General features: G+C 41.1%; 2 protein-coding genes across 3 annotated transcripts; both read left to right on the forward strand.

The window, feature by feature from the left end:
* Nucleotides 1–514: 514 nt before the first annotated feature.
* Nucleotides 515–6562, forward strand: cfap100 (cilia and flagella associated protein 100; the record flags this gene model as incomplete). Its single annotated transcript, XM_083915452.1, has 14 exons — nt 515–599; nt 709–806; nt 1006–1210; nt 1289–1353; nt 2428–2591; nt 2669–2749; nt 2892–3064; nt 3213–3297; nt 4431–4473; nt 4571–4725; nt 4881–5010; nt 5126–5328; nt 5528–5621; nt 6437–6562. 14 exons carry the CDS (start codon nt 515–517, stop codon nt 6560–6562), a joined length of 1707 nt encoding a protein of 568 aa, XP_083771578.1.
* Nucleotides 6563–7006: 444 nt separating this feature from the next.
* On the forward strand, nt 7007–20055 carry ap1ar (adaptor related protein complex 1 associated regulatory protein). Of its 2 annotated transcripts, XM_083915685.1 has the most exons (10): nt 7007–7167; nt 9211–9259; nt 9352–9378; nt 10478–10503; nt 10601–10697; nt 10859–10957; nt 11857–11918; nt 13842–13915; nt 14058–14180; nt 15940–20055. In XM_083915685.1, exons 1-10 carry the CDS (start codon nt 7097–7099, stop codon nt 16209–16211), a joined length of 900 nt encoding a protein of 299 aa, XP_083771811.1. In that variant the 5' UTR covers nt 7007–7096; the 3' UTR covers nt 16212–20055. The 2 variants fall into 2 exon arrangements, with proteins under 2 accessions (XP_083771811.1, XP_083771812.1); XM_083915686.1 differs by lacking the exon at nt 10859–10957.
* The last annotated feature ends 1981 nt before the right edge of the window (nt 20056–22036 follow it).

A 22036-nucleotide genomic window follows, 5' to 3' on the forward strand; every position in this document is an offset into this window, starting at 1 on the left:
TGATGACACCTATGTGGGTGTGCAGAGTCTTTAACAATACAATAGATTGTAAACATGAAGTTTACCCTTCACATATTTGATGTTATGAACAATATAAATCGCTCTCTGTATAATATTTATTTTAAGTTGACACTGAAGCAAAAAGCAGGCAGGAGCTCCAGAGCTGAGGAGCCTTTCATAGTTACCTTTATGGTCCCACTGTCAAAGGAGGTCAGGTTGCAATCTGGGTCGTAACAGTTTTGAAATGTAGTTAGCTAGACCCAGTTTTGCCTTAAATGACATAAATAGTTTTTAAAAATCGACAATTTGGGTTCATGCTGTTTGTCTTCCACAGAAAGGCTTTAATTCTGTTTTACTCTTTCTGTAACCTTTAGAAAAATGAACCCTGAGCCAGTTCGGTGCCAGATACCAGAAGTAACCTCAGAGATGTTGTCAGCACATCCCAGTAAATATTAATGTTATAATGCCATGGGTCACACATGAGACACATTGTAAATACAGTTGATGATTGGTCATGTGTTCAACAGAAGAACCAGAGACTTCTTCAGGCAGCATTGTTGTCTCAAAGACTGAGAAGGCTGCAGAATTAAGAAAACCAGGTACAGTGGGCAGTGACAGATTTGTAAAATCCAAATAGACACAATGAGAAGGAAGAAAACTATGTGCACATTTTTTTCTTTAACCCATTCTTTATTACGTTGTGTGCAGACATGAGGAGGAGAAAGCCTCGACAGAGCCCATTCAAAGTGCCAGACAGTAATTGCATTTTCCTGCTGAGTGCAAATGAAAGAGAGGATCGAAAAGAGGTTGGTGTGTGTGTGTGTGTGTGTGTGTGTGTGTGTGTGTGTGTGTGTGTGTGTGTGTGTGTGTGTGTGTGTGTGTGTGTGTGTTTGAATAGAAATAAGTAAATTTACCAACACTGCAGGATACTTGTGTGACACAGTGTCTTCAAAAAAGAAAAATGTATCGCTCTGTTAAAGTCCTGCTGCTGTTCTCCGTGGACAGGAGATGCGTAAGTTTCTTGCTTTGCCAATTGATGAGAAGTCGACCCATGCTGTTCGAATGATGGCCAAGATGAAGAAAGAGCTGAAAGAAGAAGTGGAGGAGGATGAGGAGAAGATGAAGAATCGAAAACAAATCAAGAGTAGGACAGCTCTCCCTGAGCAAAAACCCAGCAGACACGAGCTGAAGATGGCCATGATGAAACGAGGTGAGTGAACAGAGAAGAGTGCATGCCATGGCTGACTTGCTGTTGTAAATGTTAATGTCGTCTGTCCTCTGTATCCAGAAAACATTACAAAAGACAGCAAACATGACTTAATCTCCATGGAGCGGCGGAAGGCAGTGTTGGAGGTAAATGGTTTAAAGAATTGCTGAGATCTTAAAGATCTTGTAAAAAGTGAGATTTCCATGTCTTTTTTTTATTGTAAATCAGGTTGAGGTGCTTTATAAACACTCTTCTATACGGCCCCTTTTACACGACAGCACTCGTTTTGGGGGCTTAAAATGCATAAAAGTGAAACCACCCTGCAGAGTGGAAATCTTAAAAACACTCTACTCTTGTGTTACCATCTAAAGGGTTTAAAATTAAAAAGTGTGCTCTGATCTGCTCACACTGGCTCTCACCGTACACCTTTATGTAACCTCCATGTACAGTACAGGCAAACAACAACAAACGGATTATTTCCATCAGTCGGACATTCAAGTTGCCTGGGTGGGAGGCTGCAGATCCCTGTCACACTGGATGGCTTCCTGCTTCTCCGCTACTACGAAGAAGGCAGTTTCTACGCATGCGCGAGCTCTGCAGTGCTTCACAGTACCACCTAGCCACCTGCGTGCATACTACATTGAATTTCACACACTTTTGCGTCACCGTATGCACAGAGATTTCACCCTAAAGACACTTGCCTAGACGCGGAATAAAAAATTGAGAACGCAATGCCACTTTTTGCGTTTCCTGTCCAGGTCATCTCCGTCTAAACAGGGCCTCAGTTATCTTTAACCACATCCATCAACTACTAGTTTGGAATGAAAAAACCCAGCTATTTTTGTTTTTCTGGAACATTACAGTTAGCGAAAGGGAACTCGACCAGTTTTCACATCAAAGTCTGTTTTATAGACTTGTTGACTTCTACTATACATCTAAAAAGTTGTATAAGAAATGTTGCGCCCATGTGACGTTTGATAAATTACCTCAAGGGACATCACTTGAGTCGGGTGGTGCTGAAGACCTAAAGTTTGACAATAAAAAAATCTGGGGCTGGGGGAGATAGAAAGAAGTGAGCAACCTCTGTAGCCCGATCCTCATCCCGGCTTGAGAGTATCAAGGCTACATTAGCCACTGTTAGCATAGTACACCCGAAAACCTGAACTGTCAGTGGTCAAGTTGCATCGTGGCTAACGTCGCTGCCCTTCTCCGTTCCTCAGTTATCTCTGATGACGAAGAGGTCTGAGATTTCGAGGATGAACCAAGCAATCGCACAAGAGGAGGAACAGCTGCGGAAATTTGAAAAGATCATTGAGAGAGACAACCTCAAATTTGAAGAGTTCCTGAGGGAGAACGAGAAGAAGTCTGTGGAGGCCAGAACATTGTAAGAAGCATCAAAATATGAAATGTTGGCTGTTTAAAGAGTCAAATTGCAAATGGATGTCTTGTCTCTGTTGTCAGCTTTGAACGTGAGGCCAAGTCCAAACAGGAGAAGAATGCTGAGATCAAGAAACTGTGTGCGGAAATAGGGACCATGAGAAGGTTTGAGTGTACACATTACCTATGTTTTAGTGCTTAAAAGTGTTTACTCGAAAGGTACACTGAGGGGAACTATAATTAAGGCTGAATAAATTGGGAGGGGTAATTATGTTATGGATTTAAATCTTGTTTCTTTTTTATACAGTGAACTCGCCAAGAATGAAGAAATCCTGATAGACTACAAGAGATACCAGAAGCTTCTGTTCCAGTTGTCTCCTCCAGAGTGGCAGGAGGCGCAGAAGACCAAGGCTTTGAACGCTAAGGTCATATCTGACAGAGGAGACAAAGAGGACAAACAGGAGTCGGATATTAGGAACGGCAAGTACAAAACCAAGTGAATCGACATAAAACTTAATATTGTTGATTTTAGTCCTAACTCAGATATAGTCTAAGGAGTGATCTGTTACAGTGAGTATACGGTAGATACTGCTAGTAGTGTGTTTTGAACAACACAACATGCACACAGGTTTGGAGAGCAATGTTTCCAGTCCAGGTGGAGAGCTGCCTTCCATCAGAGAGACCGAGCTGTCCTCAGCCCACAGCGACACACTGTGAGGAAACACACTCTCCCCTCAATCAAAACCATGAAGGCTTTTTTGCAGTATTTATCATTTACATTCACACAGTGATGTGGTGCTAAATGAGGTGGGCCATGACTTCCATTAAGTGTTCAGCATAAGGCGAAAGAATCACAAATAAAATAAAATAACAGCTCTAAAAATATTTTTTTACCTACTAAAGACCACATACTTGTATAAATGTCAAACAGTATTTTTCTATGGCCATTTAAAGGTCCCATATTGAGGTGCGGTATACTGTTAAATACAATAAAAATATCAAAACACTCAATCCACAGAGAAATGCGCACAGCCTGTATTCAGAAACTGTGTCTTTAAACGGGCCGTCAGGACTTGTGTACAGTTGTGATGTCACAACTGTATTATAGGTAGAAAGTGTTGCTACAGGGCTGGTGCAGTCATTCCTCTGCTTCAATGATGGTGCAGAGACGCTTGGCGTGTATAATGCGGAAGAACCCGGAAACGCTGACCAATCAGAGCAGATTGGTCTTATTCAGAAGGGGTCTAAAAGAGACAGGCGCTAAAAGAGAGAGTTCAGACAGAGGGTGAACACAGGTGTATTCAGACAGACAGGATGAGAAAAATAATGTTTTTTTTTTAACATTAAAGCATGAAAACATGTTACCGTATAAACACAAAATACAAGTATCAACCTGAAAATTTGGTTGATCGGGACCTTCAAAGCTGCAGTAGTTAAAAGTGAGTGAGACGTCTTCCTGCAGCTCTACTTCCCCACTCTTCGACCTGAACCAATAGGAACACTCTCTCTCAAATGACCTGTGATTGGCCGAGGTTTCCCATCATAGCTAGACTTTCTAAAGCCTGAAAAAAGAGCCAAGAGGAGGCGTAGGTTTGTGTCAGAGCACTTTGTTTATAATATGATGAAAGATTATTTTGTCCAACACAGCCAAAGATAAACTGCCTACCCCAGGTTTAAACATACTTTAACATTCATTTTCTCCTCTCGGTTTTAGCAAACAGCATGTTGGTATCATTTTGAACACCATGCAGTAGATGTTTTGGAAATAGTGTTTACATGCTGCTCCTACTTTCTACTTTCTACTACCCACTTTCTATGACCCCAGTCTTCTTGTTTATCCTTTTAGGATCACAACTTCTAAACAAGATGGTGACAGCTCAGACTATGAGGTCGGTTTTCCCAAACTGAAAATCTAGTTCTCTGACTTAACATCTCTTCTCTTTTATTTGCAGTCTTATCTACCCACCTTGTTTGTCCCCTCTACAGAATGAGCCAGAGTTGTACTTCACTGATCCCCAGCAGCTACTGGAGCTGGTGACAGAGCTGACGGAGCAGAACTTGTCCCTTATTCAAAACACCACAAGGGTGGAAGAGACACTGGAAGATCTCCGACAGTCCATGGAGAAAACCAGGAAGAAAATGTAAGCATTGGGTCGAGAGTCAAGGCTCAGTAGATGAATTTGACCTGTTGTGTTGCTTTAAAATGAGTAGACACATTTTTATTATGCAACTGTTTCCTTCAACACTCTCTCAACTCTCCCACATCCAATGAATGCTGGATCCTTTCTGTCTGAAGTGAAAGGGATGAAGGGCAGCTAACACTGCAGCTAAACCACATGAACCAGAGAATCAACAAAGAGAAAGCGAGGGGCAACAAGCTCAGACAAAAGGTTCAGCTACACGTCTCACTAAACAACGAAGACCAGGTAAGGAAGAAGAATGTGTAAGTGCAAACAACCCCCAGAAGTCATGCACGGTGGCATTAGTAGTTCTGAGTAGTAGATATGTGGTCTGATCATCTCCTTCTCCTCTTGCTTGCAGGACGTTATGTTGGAAGCTCTGGGTGAGAAGGTGGCAGAGGTCCATCGCTGCTGCGTGGATGACGGGATTACCAACCTCAGCACCTTGGAGAAGCTGGCCAATATTGAGAACCGCGTGTCTTTACTGCTGCAGGACCTCGAGAGCATTCCTGAAGAAACTTTAAAGATTATGAAGAAGATCAAGGACAGTGAGAGAAGGAGCAGGTGTGTCTCAGTAAATATACTTTACTCACAGAAATTTTGATAGAGGAACACATTCAAGCCTCTTGTGAAGGTAATGTTGACATTCATCACAACATAACTCTTGGACCGCTTAGCATTGCATGTTGTTCTTTCAATATATTATTTCCATACTATATAAAAAACAGAGTATCGTGTTGTTTATTTCTTCATCATGTTGCAGGCAGCGTGAGGAAAAGCTGAGAGAGCAGAGAGAGAAACAGAAGGAAAGGATGAGGAGGTACCAGGAGAGATCTCTGGCTGACTCCAAGAAAACAGTAAGTCATTTGCTGCATTTGTAATGTGTGGCACCGGGAGTATTTGTGTGAAATCTGTTGAAGTACATTACAGTTTATTACAAAAAAAACCCACATTTATTTGTTGCTCCATTTCGTATACATTAGAACATTGACAGAAGCTCACAGTGTATCAAGTGCACACTTTGCATTGAAAACCTTAAATTGTAGTTCCGGTGCAAAATCATCCCATGGTCTTTTTCGGCACTTACATACATCAAAAAAGCCGTTGAGTTTTTTTGTGTAACAACTATTAACAGAGAAATCCGTGAGAGTCTCTAACAGCTGGACGTGGCTAACACTGATTAGCTCGGGGCAGAACAGTGAAGGCATTAAAACGTCTTTTTTAACCACTAATACTGCTCAAAATAACACCAAACCTCTGCAGTAGCATGATCAGAGTCCCTACACATAAAGTAGACAGATAAGACAGATAGATAATCGACTTGAATGGACTTTACTATGAGAGGAGCTGGGTTCACTAACTACATTGTTGGTGCTTTGTTTTCTGTGCAGGGACTCTTCTCATGCTACTGCAGAGGTTTGCTGTTATTTTGAGCAGTATTAGTGGTTAAAAAAGTCGTTTTAATGCCTTCACCGTACTGCCCCGAGCTAATCAGTGTTAGCCACGTCCAGCCGTTAGCAACTCTCCCAGATTTCTCCGTTAGTAGTTGTTACAAGGAAAAAACTGTCTTGATGGCCGGAATTACACTTTAAAGACTAAAACTGAATTTACAGTAACATTTAAAAAGGAAAAGAAATACAGGAATGCAAAAATACGTGACATTTTCTTTCAGAGTGGGAAAAAGCTCATGCCCAGATGCAAGCCTGTTACCCAGAAAGTCAGAGTGAGCAATGTGGACAACACCTCTGCTGAAGATGAGATGTATGCCTACCTCTTCACCTCTGACGACACAGAGTAACACAACAGTTCAGTGGTGACAAAATATTGGGTCGCCTACACCATATTCACATAAAAATCCAATAGAATCAATAAATCAACATTAACTGAAATGTTAACACAAGCATTATAGTGTGACATAAAAGACTGGTAATAATGTGTATGTGTAAGAGAACTTTGTAAAGTACAATAAAGCAGTTTGATTGCAGTGAGAAATGAGTCCCTGGTTGTAACCCTAACCAGTTGTGTATATATATATATATATATATATATATATATATATATATATATATATATATATATGCATGTATTGAGCCTTAAGTCATGTTTGGGCCTCCATACCACATTACCTGGTCATCACTTCTCAGATGCCATGAGAAGGACAGTAGGTGGTGGTGTTGAACATTTGTGTGCGCGCTGTCATCACCCGGAGAGGAAGGAGGATGAGGAAGTGGCTGGAGCAGGACTGGAGATGTAGCTACCTACACTAATGCACCAGCAGCTGACAGCACATTACTAGCGAGGCAGCTAGTTAAAAGTCAACTTTGACAATGCGATGGGTAACTGCTGGGCATCCTGCGCTGGGCTCTTCAGGAGGGAAGCCAACAGGATCCAGAGAGGAGGCGGGTGAGTGGGAAACATGGCATTAGCTCGGTGAGCTAACTAGCATACAAGCATCTACCCGGTCACTGCTAGTGTTAGCTCAAAGTTGGTGAGTGACGCCACAGAGGGTCTTTGGGGACTTATTGGCAGCTCTGTGTGCGAGCCGGCAGTGTCGTTGCTACCGGGAGATAAGGGTCAGTCAGCTGGACACTGGTTCTGGTCTGTGTGGGGTCGAACCTGCAGACAGCCGGGGCCAACAGGGCTCCAGACCCCACCCCTATTGTCAACAGTGGTTGGTTATTAGATTAGAGCCCGAGCATCAGACACAGGCTGAGCTGTACGGCTGTTTAACAAGCATGTCACTATGACTGTACGCTAATATTTTGACACTTGTAGTTCAGTGTGTCTTTACGCACAATACTGAGTGTCAGTTGTATGATCCCTGCGTTATCTGAAGGCCATTATGTCACCAGATTCAGGGTTAATAATTGATGTTTTAGTCTGAGTGACTACTTTGGGCTTTGTTCAGACTACAGCAGCATTCATCACGTCCATATGTTCACAGATTGGAGCTGACACATACAGTTGTAGTTCACTTATAAGATATTTATTATTCTGAGGTTGGACATTTGGAAACCTCCATTAGGATTTTGTAAATGTACACTTTGCCTGCTCCCATCAGGTCATGTTCACGTTTGGACAAATGACAGTCAGAAGTATTATTACATGTAGGATTTGTGCCTCACTCAGTAAAGTGAAATATAAAAAAGGATTATATAGTTTATGATAATAATAATATATTTATAGAGCACATTTCATACAAAAATGCAACTCAAAGTGGTTTACATTAAAAGCATAATAATGAGAAGACAACCATTAAGAGCGTTACACATGAAACACACCCAAATCAATAGGTGGCACAGCATTGAAGAATAAAATAATAAATAAAAGAGAAGAACAAACAATTAAATAGTTCAAAAAAATAAAGGAACTGAAATGACCAGCAAGCAACGGTAGAAGCAGACACAATTATTGAGCAAATCATACAATAAAACATCGAAATAGAATAGACATAGAACTGAAAACATGACTAAAACATCTGCAGGCTTAAATGGATGATAACTTTAAAAAGGACATGAAGCAAAAGACACGTTCCACTGCAGACATGTTGAGCGCCACAGCGCAGTAAACACAGGTGTGATCAATAACGTTAATTATGGCTGCATTGATTTAGGTGCTGGCATCACGATACGGGACATTTAAATAGAATTGAACCATTAACTTCACTAGTTACATCTGTGCCTTTCATTTTGTTTTTTCAATCCTGTTTGGATTCTATACTTATTGATGCCTTTCAGCTTAGGCTATTATATCTGATGTACAAAAATAATAATATCTGATGTGTATATACATATAACCTTGTACTGTGTTAGTCACACCGTGTTTCTGTAACTGCTCAGTGACTGCAGCTTACCAAAACCAAATTAGTCAGTGCAGTAATCACAAATCACAGTCTTGGGCTCAATACAACATGGCTGTAACACCGTGCTTCTACTTCTGAATTGGACCCTTATGAGAAGCCTTCAGTCTGAAAGTGCTTTAATGCATTTAAGGAGACAGTTTAGTCTTAAGAATACAGACAGAGAACGTATCAATGCATTTACAGCCGATCGCTGGCATTTGGGTTCGATGCTAACGTAACGTTAAGCATATGTTGTGTAATGTTGCTGAGGTTGTCGATTCCTGGACTACAGATGAGCAGCAACACATTAATTCACCGTGCGAGTCTGTATTAGTTTAATCTGCACAGTCTGGCGTTGTATATCTAAACTGGCAAAAAAGTAAAAGAAACAAAACAAACTAAATTCATTTATGTGTGTGTAATTTAAATATGTCGGACTAAAGTGCTAGATTTTATTTTGATGACAGCAGTATGTAATGCAATCATCATACACCACTGTCATGTGGATTTGCAGCTTTTACGATTCAGTTTCAGACGTCGTCTTTACTTTTCCGATGTTTCACTGTATCCCCCTGTGTTCTTACCCCCCCTAATTATTCCTACAGGTCAAAATACTTTCGCAGCAGTACCACCGGAGAACATTATACAATAGAGGTATGAGTCGTACGTTTACTGTTGTTTTTTGTTATAGATGATGATTATTCAGCATAATGTAATATGTCTAATTGTGTCTTTTAATTTTGCAGTTTGAAAATCTGGTAGAGAGTGATGAGGTAAGTCTGATCATGTTATGTTGATCTGTTTATTTATATAAGTTTAACGGCTAAAATACATGGGGACGTAGCACGACACCGAAGCCACGGTTTTCCCGCAGCAGGACTCGTCCATCATAGCATCTTTAAGCTGCTACATGGACCACTGAAGCTGCGCGACTCATCTGCACTTTTTACTCTTGTCTATTTCTTTTTTTTTGCATCTATGCATCCCTTTCATAGATAGAAGCTACACAGAACAGTGTAAAAATGTGTATAATCTGTTTTAAAAAATATTAAGCTTAATACCTCATTGTACCTTGTGTGTGTTTTTTACATTTCATGTTAAAATAAATCAAATCATTATGTACTCATGATCCTGTAGTAAAAACGATAACACTTCCAAACGCTGCAGAACCAAACGCTGCAGAACTCTGTAAAACTCAATATGCACACACCTGCAAAGACAGAGTCTGTGTAGCAGGTAAAAGAAACAAACCTGTGTGACGCTGTGTGTCTGTGCCCCATGTGTTCTGGCTGTAAGCCCCCCCCTCCCTCGGTTAGCGTTTCCGGGTTTTCTGCACCTGCGCTCTCTGCACGGGCAAGGCTCAGTTTTCTGAATTTGCGTTGGGTGCATTTCTCTGTGGATTGACAATTTTGATACTTTCACAGTATTTATATAGAACCTTGACCTGCTTTATAATAATAATAAAAACACAACGGAAATCTCACTTTTTACAATATGGGACCTATGGGAAATATTGTTAGTGAGTTTTAACTCTTTTATTGTTCTGCTGTTTAGGAACCAATTACATTGTAAAAGACTGAGTGATTGTTTTAAAAGAGATATTGTCTAATTAAAAGCTGCATTATGCTGACAGTCCCAGGATACTTCTTACTTTCAGGCTCCCGTCAGACTCTTTTAGCCTTCCTCCAGTGATGGATAGAAGACGATGGGTGCAGCCAGCCACTGCACATCACTGTGGGAGTAACACAATTACTGTCTGCAGAGTCCCAGACTAGTAGCACTTGAGTCAAACAGTGCAACAGGGAGGAAGCATTGCGTTTGACACTGATGCCCATTACTTTATGGTAAAATGTTGTGTTTGTTGTTTTACAGGCTGAGAGCCCACAGCCTTGCCCGAGGTAAGACTTCTGAAACAATAATCAGTATTCTTTGACAACAAAACGAACTTTGAAAGAACAGTTTACCTTCAAATATGTTCTGCTGCTCTTTTATTAGGCCCATCAGTGAAGATGAGCTCACGCACCTCAAAGAGCACCGCTACACCGCGCTCTCAGACAGGCAGATCCTGATCGACCAGAAGCTCCAAGTGGAGGTGAGACACAATCTCTCTGCAATAGATTAACAGCCACCGTTATTTCATTTTATGTTTAAGACCTATTTTACCTTATTTTTTCATTTGCTGCATTGTTTTTTCTGTTTTGTAATTTTCTGTTTTGTGTCTTGTGTTTGTTTCATTTTGTTATTTCTGCTCAGTTAGAGGCACAAGAGGAGAAGTTAAGGCTAGAAGAGGAGGCTAGAAATGCCGCCCAGCGTGAGGCCGCCAGGTTGGCACGTGAAGGAAAATTGAAGGAGGTGAGGCAGCACTGAGCGCTGCCTTCTGCCACTTTGACTTACTGCTTGGCTAAAACGACTTCTCCTCTTACCTGCTGTCCCTGTGCAGAGGCTTCCCAGCGTTTCAAGCTCGGCCTTCTGCGTCTAAAAGGGACGCAGTGATATTATCTCTGTTCGGTCTCCTTTTTGTCCTCACTAACGTGTCCTTGTAACCTAGCCTGGGGAATTGTTGTCTGTCTCAGTGCTTCATTGACCGGACAAACAACTTGTTAGCATTCGTAATCATCAAAATGTACATCATTGCTGCAGTGGAACAAATCTTACTATCAGTGTTTTAGTCATTTTATAGTAAAGAGGCAAAACACGTCAGATTTATTTCAGTAGGGCTCTTCAGGATGGAATAACAGCCAGTAGATCATGTATGATACATAGGCAAGGACTTAAGTGTTAATAGACATCAAACTTACAATGACCCTTATTTAGACGTACAAGCAGTGAAATGAGGAAATGACAAGGCCCATGCTGCAAAGAACCCTGTTACTTTTACCTGACGTTTACAGTCATTACAGTCCCCACACCACTAATAGAGAAATGTTGGCTATTGGTTATAATAGTTTTGCAGAGAGGCAAATATATTGGATATATATTTTCTATGTTGCTGCAGCGAAATGGCTTTTCATAGTATGTGATGTAATGAAAATGGGACAGACACTGCTGGGACTGAGATTTCTTTGCTATTCACGCCCCATCTCACTGCTTCTCTGGCGTTGCTTTGTTTTTTTGTTTTTGTTATTTGCTCACATGTTTCCTTAATGGCACTAAAACTTTTTTTTTAGTATTAATATAGTCTAGTGTATTTTTTTTAAACATTGGAAGACAGCACTATCTTTTGACTTGATCTGTGGGTTTTTTGTTCGCAGCTGTCTGCCCAGAGGACACGGGGGAAAGCAGATGGCTCCGGCGGTGAAACGCAGCAAAGAAAGTGAGTCACTAAAGTTCATTAGACAACAGGAGAGCTATGTAGCTAAGGACAAGCTGCGGTCATGAGGCTCTGCGTAGAATTTGGTAGGAGCACTGAAGTAAGGCAAGGCAAGTTTATTTGTGTAGCACAATTCAACAACAAGGCAATTCAAAGTGCTTCACATAAAACATTAAAGGCATTGGGAGAAATAAAACATACATTTAAAGCATCCAAAAGGTCAGTTAAAACATAAAAAAGATTAAAAACGCATAAAAGGTCATTTTTAAAACATAAAAGATGGTTACAGTTACAGAAGTTACAGTGCAGTTTACTGAAAAGCAGCGGCAAACAGAAAAGTCTTCAGTCTTGATATAAAAGAACTAAGAGTTGCAGCAGACCTGCATCTTTCTGGAAGTTTATTCCAGATTTGTGGAGCATAAAAACTGAATGGCTCTCCGTGTTTAGTTCTGACTCTGGGGACACGGAGCAGACCTGTCCCAGACGATCTGAGAGGTCTGGGCGGTTCGTAGCTTAGCAGAAGATCTGAAATGTATTTTGGTCCTTAACCTTTCAGTATTTTGATCTGAGGACTGGAGTGATATGATCGACTTTTTTGGTCTTAGTGAGGACTGGAGACGCAGATTCTGGATTAACTGCAGCTGTCTGATGGACTTTTTAGGGAGACCTGTAAAGACACTGTTACAGTAGTTGAGCCTGCTGAAGAAGTAGTAGATACACTCAGTAATGGATATATTTACCACTCTGAACCCCAAGCAGTTTCAGGACGTTGTTTGGCTACGGACACATTGTGGGCTCATTTTTCACTGCACCTCGAGCACAATCGTGGCAAAGGGAGAAGGAAAAAAAAACATACTGTTCAAACCCAAGGGCGGGTTTGGGGGTTCCAAGGGTTAAAGGGGCAATAAGTGTAGTAAGTCTTTCATCCATGGCAGTTGCAAAAGAGACATTTAAAAACCAGAACTTCCAGCATCTGGCAAACCAGTTGTTTCTTAATGAGTATTAATTGACAATATCAAATCAGATGTATTGGTTGCTATTTGGCAGACACAATCTCACATATTTCTATTGTATGCTCTCAACAGAAACATTGATTTAATGACGTGGGCACACATGTTTGTTCCTAAAGTGTCTAAGCTGCAAAACTGAGACACTTAGGCAGGGGTGTCAAACTGATCCAGTAAAGAGCCGCTGTGACACCCTTCACTGGATTCCTGTAGCTGCTCGCATCCCCTTCAAGACCCTAGCACTTGCGTATCGTGCTACTAAAGGATCAGGCCCAGCTTACATCCAGGACATGATTAAACCTTACACCCCAGCCCGCCCGCCCGCCCTGCACTGCATCTGCAGATCGGCATGCCGCTCCCTCACTGAGAGGAGCACAGAGTCACTCGACTAAGTCACGACTGTTTGCCGTCCTGGCTCCCAAATGGTGGAACAAGCTCCTCGTCGACATTCAGACAGCAGAAAGTCTACACATCTTCTGCCGCAGGATAAAAACGCATCTCTTTTGACTGGACCTTTGCTAAAGAGATGATTTATTTTTAAAAAAGCACGTAAATGTAGTACTCTATAGATCAGCTTATATGAAGCTACCACACTTGCTCTTCTGGTTTGTACCCTAATTGTTGAATGGACTTATTGCACTTATTGGTCGCTTTGGACAAAAGTGTCAGCTAAATGAAATATAATGTAATGCAATGTGGCTGCCGGTTTATTGAATTTCAACCATGGAATGAAAACCTGCAGCCACAGCGGCCCTTTACTGGATCAGTTTGACACCCCTGCTCTAGGGTATCCGCTCTCAGAATTCACTCAACTTAGCAGGAGGTTTTATTCAGACCAACTGTGTCTTGTGTCCGAGCTGAGTGACTGCTCTCACAGGTCTCTTATTGTCGTGATGATTGTTGTCATGTCCTTTTCCAGACAAACCTCTGGGGAGGATTTCGACGTCTACCTCCAGAATGTAAAAGCCCAGTCGGAAGCTTTCAGGGGCAACAGTAAGTGAACCATCTAGCCTTGACTATTTTAGCTCCCATAATATACGTGCAGGTGTTTAACAGTTCATAGCATACTGCATCTCCATGCAAATGCGTCCGAGTTTCGTGCGCTCTGTTGTAATAATTGACTCTTTGTTTGTAGGGCTGCCGTCTGACACAAATGTGGTGACTCCCAACACGGAGTACAGCTGGGACTTCACCACTAAGACCCGCTCCACCAATGAGGACGGGACCTCGCTGGATCTAGAGTGGGAAGATGAGGAAGGTGAGGGTTTTATTTGCGTCTGTCGCAAATCACTGATCCATCAAACAAATTTGTAACATCCGGATTTAACTGCGAACTTTGATTGAATTTCAATGACAGCAAGGGACCAAGTCAGAACTCTCTCTGCCTCCAGACCAGGGCTCCAGTTATTTCCCAGGCCAGGTCAATTCTGTTTTTCAGTGACACACGCAAAGAGGGTGCGATAGAGGCAGAGTTTGTGAACAGTGTGCGTACAATATTGTTTATATCACATGTAAGTATAAATAACACGCATGAAACAAGTCAGTAAGGATTGCTGGTTGCCATTCAGCAGAAACACATTCCTCATTGTGGGCATGTTGAGTCCAGACATCAGTGTTAAATAGGAGAGTTGGCAGTACTGCCGCTGTATTGTGCCGTATTATGTCACCACTCTTTTTTGGTCATCTTAGTCATGTCACCAGACTGTGGATGTCACTGAGTTTTACTGATTTAAATTTTCCTGGACCAAACTATATACTGTCATATAGGAAAATATGATTACATACAGAATGTTTGTTCTTTTCACATCAATTCTGTCTATTAAAATACACTCAGCTTGTAGTGTCCTGTGTTATAGTCTAAAACAGGGCTGCCCAACCCTGCACCTGGAGGGCCACTGTCCTGCATGTTTTAACACACCTGATTGTAATGATGTGCTTGTTATCAAGCAGCTGAAGCTTGTCACAGGTTTGAAAATCATTAGACTCAAGTGTGTTAGAGCAGGGAGAAACCTACAACATGCAGGACAGTGGCCCTCCAGGAGCAGCCCTGGTCTAAAAGATATATAAAGTCAACTCATGTTAGCCCTTGTGCGTCCCTTTAAAAAAGTTGCTCTGATAGGACAGAGATGTCCACGTCCAAAACAATCCCATAAATGAAATATTATAAATAATAACATAAAGCCACTGTCCTTTATGAAAATGTAATTATTTTCAGTATACTAAATGCTAAATGCTGTATTTTTATTTTTTCACAGGATGTCAGTGATTAGCAACTAGGTTGATTTTGAGGTAGAAGAAGAATAAGAAGAATTCCTTTATTAACCCCGTAAGGGGAAATTCAATTTCAATGCATTGCATCAAACACTGCAGTGCTCCCTAATACAGCAGCAGGAACCCCAGTGGAAAGCAGGAAAATGGCATGGATTTGCAAACATGACAAAATGGCTCAAAAGGGTGGAAAATAGTAGAATAGTTTTAAACTATGGGTTTTGGATTGAAAGTCTGATATAATGATATGCTGTAATGGCAGTGGGATCAATAATTAATGCGTTTCAGTGGGGACATTTTTGTCCTTTAGGGGCACAGTGGGTGTATTTTAGCTTTACATTGTATTAGACTTATTATAAGAGCTGAGGTTGAACTTATAAATTTAAGAAAGCAAAAAAAGGCACAACCTTGCCAAACTGTATGCTGTATGCGTTAAAGGCCACATGCACGGCCAGACCGGTTATCAAAACAAACAACAGAGAAACTCGGATTACAACACACACAGAGGGAAAGGGACTTCCTTCACTTGTCAGGATGCTGTTACTCCACTATATCTTTACATAGCAAATATCTATATGCTGCAATATAAATGCTTTGAATGTGAAGCACAGCACCTTTAACAAAGCATCATGCACAAGGGTTAAAATCCGGTTTGCGAGGTCTTAGGTTGGAACAGGTTACCCCGATGATCTGAGACCCCAGACATTCCTCCTGCTGTCAGAATGAAAGCTCGTGTCTTTGCATCGTAGGAATCAATCGTGCACTTCCAGCCTGGGAAAGGTCTCGGACAGAGGAGGACATCCTGCGCGCAGCCCTGAGGCCCGGCAGCAAGCCGATAAACAGCGGCCCGACCTCGGCCTCTGAGGACTCCAACGCACTGGAGTGGGAGAATGATTTTGTGAGTACCCACCCAGAGGACAGTGCAGACACTGAATTTGAAGGGTTTGTCAATCCTGTCCTAGACACTCCCTCTGAGGACGCCTCGGACTGTGGCCTCAGGTTGGACAACCAGGACAGATAGTGTCCAGCACCAAAGGAGACGTTTGCTGTGTCCTCTTCATGTCAAAGCTCACCAGCTTTTTGCCTCATGAAATGGAAATCTACATACTTGCTCTTCATATTCTGTAATATGAGACTCTTATGCTGCCACTCTATGTTGTGTATCTCTACACTACAGTACAGTGTAGCAATGTTTTTATCAAATATTCATTTTTTCAGTGCCTTCATTTTCCATATTAGCCGACCATTTATGCATTGTAACTTAAACAGACCGGTTACCATCTATTACAGTTTGACCAATCATTCAGTACGTGCTTATTTTCCACGCACAGTACCCAGGTGATCATAGAGAACATGCCGAGATAACAGAAGCTGTGTGTTATAATCACTGATCGAAATTACATATTTCACTGGTTGTAAGGAGAGGGGTTCATGGAGTGTACTTTAACTTGTTAAGTTACTTTTCCCATCATGGAAAGGTCTCTGCATTTGACCTTCCCTCACTGTTTAGCAGCAGCAGATAGTCACAGTGCAGCGCCTAGAGATCAACTGCAGTTCTGAGGCCAGTGCCTTGGTCAGGTGACAATGCCAAAAATATTCCAGCTGGTCTTTTGCTGTGAGTAAAATAAACACAGAAACATAGAAAAGGGGTCAACAAACTACAGAAGAAGTCCTCACTCAGCCTTAGTTTCAGCTCTGCCCTTCATTTTTTATGAAGCTGTTGCATGATGGCAAAAACAAAACTTCCATATAAAGGAATAGATAAAAGACTAAGGGTCTTGTCACACTATTCGTACCTTTTCCAAGCACGATTTAAGGCTAAAGTCTAGTTCGTTTAACCAGTGTGAGTGCAGTTGTACTGCTTCCCGGCTGCGGCGCAATTGAGAGAGGTGGGCTTCAGCCCGGCACTGATCGACTCAGGGTACGAATGGTTAGTGTGAGTAGAACCTAAATCATTTTAATGAATTGGTGTAATAATACAGCAGCCACTGTTTGATTGATTACGCCTGGCTGCACAGCATATCATCAAAGAGCAGCACCCTCAATCAAGGCATGGATTTTGTAATATGGTGTCAGTGCATGCACTCTGATGAGAAAGCTGTGCTCATTGCGGTGACCCGCACTCCAGTCAGTCCTCATAGCAGTATTGCAAATATGGGACCTATCAAATAAAAAGCTGCGTAAATGTAATGTGCATTTATTGGTAATTTAATAGATCAATAAAAAGGGTACTTATGAGACAATTATTTACATTCAAAACGTCTTTCATATCTGATTGAATGTGTCGATCTTTCAGGGCTAACAGCCACCAAAATCCACATAAAGTAGCCCAAGCATGAAAACACTGTCACTGTCCATTTGAAGTAATATGCTCAGTAGTCTTATATTGATAAATATACACATTTCCATTGGTGAACATCTGCCAACAAGAGACCTTTTTTTTTTTATTATTAAAACAACGTAATTAAGCACATAGAAAGACTCTTAGTCGACCCATTGTTCCATCATAGGACATCTTAGTTTTAAACTATCCTTATTCTTTTGACACTTTTATTAGATCTTCTTTATGTCCGCAATAGCACACAACAGCAACATCATTGCCAGCCACCACGGCAGCCTCAACATCCAGACAACAAAAATATTGGACCAAACATCTGGGGACTCCCTGCGAGGGGCGGAAGAAATGCATACCTTTTAAAGGGCTTTTTTTTCTGTTCGTATTCACATTAAGAAGAGGAATGCTCAAGTGATTTAAAGCTTGCCAGTCCCTCTGCCTCACTCCCCGCCACTGGCAGACTACAATGAGCTGCCTAGATTTCCTTTTTTCAGAGCTGGCTAGTTAGCTAGCTGTCGTCCACTCTCCCCCCGGCGTAACGAACCAGGGGACCATGACACGAGGGTTGCCACTGGCCACCAGCTCGCTGTTCAGCCCATTTTCTGTAACCAGTGTAGCATAAAAGTACTGTGGAATTAGCAGGATAGGCAACTAGTGGACGACTAAAGACCAAAATAGCTAACACTAGCTTGCTAATTCTGCCTTGCTTTCCTGCTCTACTGGTTACAGAAAATGGGTCAAACAAAGCTTTGGCTCACCTGGCGATAGAAATGTGCTTTTTATGTTGTGACAAGCGTGTGGATGAGGCACTGCGCTGTTAAATTTTACTCATTTAGCGACAAGCTAGTTAGCTAGCGGTTAAAAATGGTGTTTGCGGTATTGGCTCATGTGTTTGACCAATCATTGACATACACTTACATCTGGACCAATCACGGTACACTAACCTCAGTCAAAGTTCCTTTTGTACTGGGAAAGTACCTACTCTGAAGTAGAAGTTCAGAAAAAAATGTAATTTTAAGAAAAAGTTCCTCCGGTCCGAACCCGGCTCAAGTCCAAACACCTGGTATAATCCTAAAATCAATCACCCGTTAGTTCTGGATAATTGCTCATAAATACAGGGGAATCATTGCCGAACATACAGCAGAGGTGGAACATAACAGGAGAAAATCTTCACTAAAACAAAACCCATCCATTTAGAAACTTCAAAAAAGGACTTCTGATTTCTGATCGGTTGCTTGTATGCGGTGTTTGTCATGCACACAAATCATTTTTAAACATAATTTCTATTCAATCAGATGTGAAATCCAAACCAGTTCTAAATCATGATCTGATTGTTGTTCACTGCTTATAATAAAAGCAATATTTTGTGGAGATTGTGCGAGTCTAGAGGAAGAGAGATCGTTACCAAACATGCAAACATGACTCTGTGCTGTGAACTTTGTCGTGTCTCTAAATTAGATCCAATGCTGCTCTCCAGAGGAATCTGCTGGAAACATGATGCTAAATCTTGTACTTTACATTTTTATATCCTCATATTTTGACCCATTGCGTCCGTGGGACAACAGTGTTTCACATTGATTCTTTAATCGGTTTGAATCAAAAGTAGTTCACTGATTGCACTCCAGTGTTTGGATTTTAAATTTGGTGTCATACGCTTTTAGAAGACGTTCACTGGAATGATTCACGTGTGTGAAATGGAAACTGATGTGAGAGATGCACCGCTGTTGAAGTGTGTAGACGAGACGCATGTTGATTTTGCAGACATTTAATTTCTTGATATTTGAGTGTGTACTGTCATTTTAAAACGGTTTTGTTTTGAATGCATTTTTAGTATGTTTTGCTGTGATTTCATGATCTCTGATTTGTCACTGTAGCTATGTACAAAACACCTGTAACTAAACATTCCTTGTCACACTGAGCCTGAGAGAAAAAAATAAAATATAGAAAACATACACTCTGTAATGACCAAGTGTACATGGGGTATCAATGTAGCTGGAATTGCTACGTTTTAACAGTCACACGTCCCTACCTTCATCATTCTGTTGCTGGTAGTAAACTGTTTATGTGAAATTTGTCATTTTCAAGGCGATATTTCACACTGGCAAAATGTTTAAATGTTTCTAGTGCACAAAACCCAAGGCTCCCAGCGTGCATGTACTATAACAGATAGTGACGCGGAATCTGACGCCATATTTTGCAAAAAATAAAACTGGAAGGGTTCGATACATGCGTGAACTTGAAGGCACGGATTCTGTGAAAAGAATCATTCTGCCTATCACTAGCACATGATCTGCAAAACACATTTTAAAAAGTAGATCTGGGTTCTCCATTAGAGCTTGGGGTGCTCTACAAAAGTGAAATATCCCTTTACCGGGATAGTCCTGTGAAAGGGATATTTCACCTTTTTGTAAGTATATTCATCTATTGTATGTTAAGACAAGAGATGGGTCTGCCTTCGATTTTTACATTGTACTGTTTCTTTGATTCTGTTGTGTTACAGCTCACTTGGTTGAACATGGCACAAAGCCCAATTCTGCTGTATAGCTAATCATTTTTATTTAAGTTGGTACTGGTATTTTTTTCATGATTTATGCTCATTCAGACGATTAGAAAACAAACAAACACATGACATAGTTGCTGACAACCAACCACCAAAGCTCCTCAATTTCTGTTGAATGTATTTATCTCCGTAAGATACTGTGCAAGTGGGGGACGGTGTACTATTTGTTGCTTTCAAGTTAACCAAAGGAAGGACAAGTAACAATCTGAAGAGTAACTATTCTCTCTCAGTACATTACTTCAGATACAGTGCACTTACAGTTTCAGGAATTTACATACAATTTTTCAAATTAGTAGAGCAGTCCATGCAGCACAGACTCGTTTTGAAAGCTAGAGCATACATTTACACACATGCAGCCAACTACTGTAGCGTTAAAATGAGCTTTTCCTCTTAAACCTTTGACACTCGCTCCGTAGGTCGTCCACAATGGTCCTCTGTCTGACTCTGGAAGCTTTCAGGATGCAGGATGGGCTGTTGGTAAGCTGTAACTAAATGTCCCCTTTGCTGCTCTGTGTTTAAAATACAGCAGTGATCAACTTCCTGACAGTTCATGACTGAAGTGTTACTCCCCGGTGCCTGGTAAAGCTTTGCTGTAAAAGTAACCAGGAAGTAATGCATTTAATATTTGGTTTTTAAGTAGAAGAAGATGTGGACACATGACTGAACACTAATAGAAAAATACGCCACACAAAACACTCAAGCTACATCTAAACTTAAATATTTCTTTATTGAAAAAAGTGTCATATCCCCCACTGATGCAGCAAATCAAACCTACTTGATCGCTGTTAATTTACCTGTTTGATCACCAGTCAATCAAACCAGGTGATCTCTGGGATGTGCAGAGACTAAATACCACTCTGATTATGATTTAGTAACAAAAAATGACAAAGCTGAATATGGTAACCCTGTATGATAATGCAATACGTCATATCATTTATTAACAAATTGGTTATTACCTCATAAGGATCGCAACATGTGGGAAAAAAATAGGAGTGTGATAAGTCAACTGATTAGATTTCTCAATATGTTCAATCAGTTAAGGATACAGCAGGTGGCGTCCTTTATGTCAGGGATAATGCCCTACAAGGCGTCCATTATGTCAGGGATAATGCCCTACAAGGCGTCCATTATCAGGAATACTGGCGCTCCAGTCATCCATTAATTCCTGTTAACGGACACCTTGAAAGGTATCATCCTGATTATACCATGGTCGGTTACCAATAAATATATTATATCATAATTCCATGCGCTTTGCAATCAAAATTCTAAGTTTTTTCAAACACTAACTCCCTCGTAACACCTGAGGGTTTTACTAATACCTTAGTCCTTAGATACGACCGATCGACAGGATATATTTCTAGTCCGCTCAGCTCGTGGCATTTTAACTATGAGTCAGAAAGCTAACACTAACGTTATGCTAGCGAGATTCAAAGTCAACATTGCGTACAGTTGACACAGTGAATATAATTTGACAGTGTGTTTAACACCAAGACAAGCACGTCTGACTGCTCTGGCCTCTCCGTCGTCCATTAATTCCTAATAATGGATATGTGGTCGGGCCTCACCCCTTACTTAATGGACACCCTGCAACCAATCCCAATCAAGTATTCACCCAGACCGTGGTATAAGAAAGAAACAATGACCAGTTAATGCAACAATATGATGTAGTTTAACGCTGTGCATTTTGAATCACATTTCATCAAGATATTTGGCAGTTGTTCCTCAAACTGAAGTTTTTTTGGTTGACAAGGACAAAACGTATCCATGAATCGCTCATCTGTCCCTCGATGGGGGTCTGTCACAAAACTAGAAGATTGTGCATGTGTATAAAATGAGCACAAACTCAATCAGGGTGGCTTTTTTTTTCTTTATAACTGTACATCAATAAAGAGTCTGACCAGCTTGACAGGAAATGTGCTTCATTTGCAGCTTCTCTGTAAATAAAAGTCAT

Source organism: Echiichthys vipera (genome assembly GCF_963691815.1).
Source record: "Echiichthys vipera genome assembly, chromosome: 6".
Taxonomy (NCBI): Eukaryota; Metazoa; Chordata; class Actinopteri; order Perciformes; family Trachinidae; genus Echiichthys; species Echiichthys vipera.

Excerpts from the sequence above, each read along its gene's own strand:
- ap1ar (XM_083915685.1), top strand. The coding sequence starts at position 7,097 with ATGGGTAACTGCTGGGCATCCTGCGCTGGGCTCTTCAGGAGGGAAGCC. Across the intron at positions 11,919-13,841 it reads GGTGAAACGCAGCAAAGAAA|ACAAACCTCTGGGGAGGATT; the intron begins GTGAGTCACTAA and ends GTCCTTTTCCAG. Across the intron at positions 13,916-14,057 it reads GGAAGCTTTCAGGGGCAACA|GGCTGCCGTCTGACACAAAT; the intron begins GTAAGTGAACCA and ends CTTTGTTTGTAG.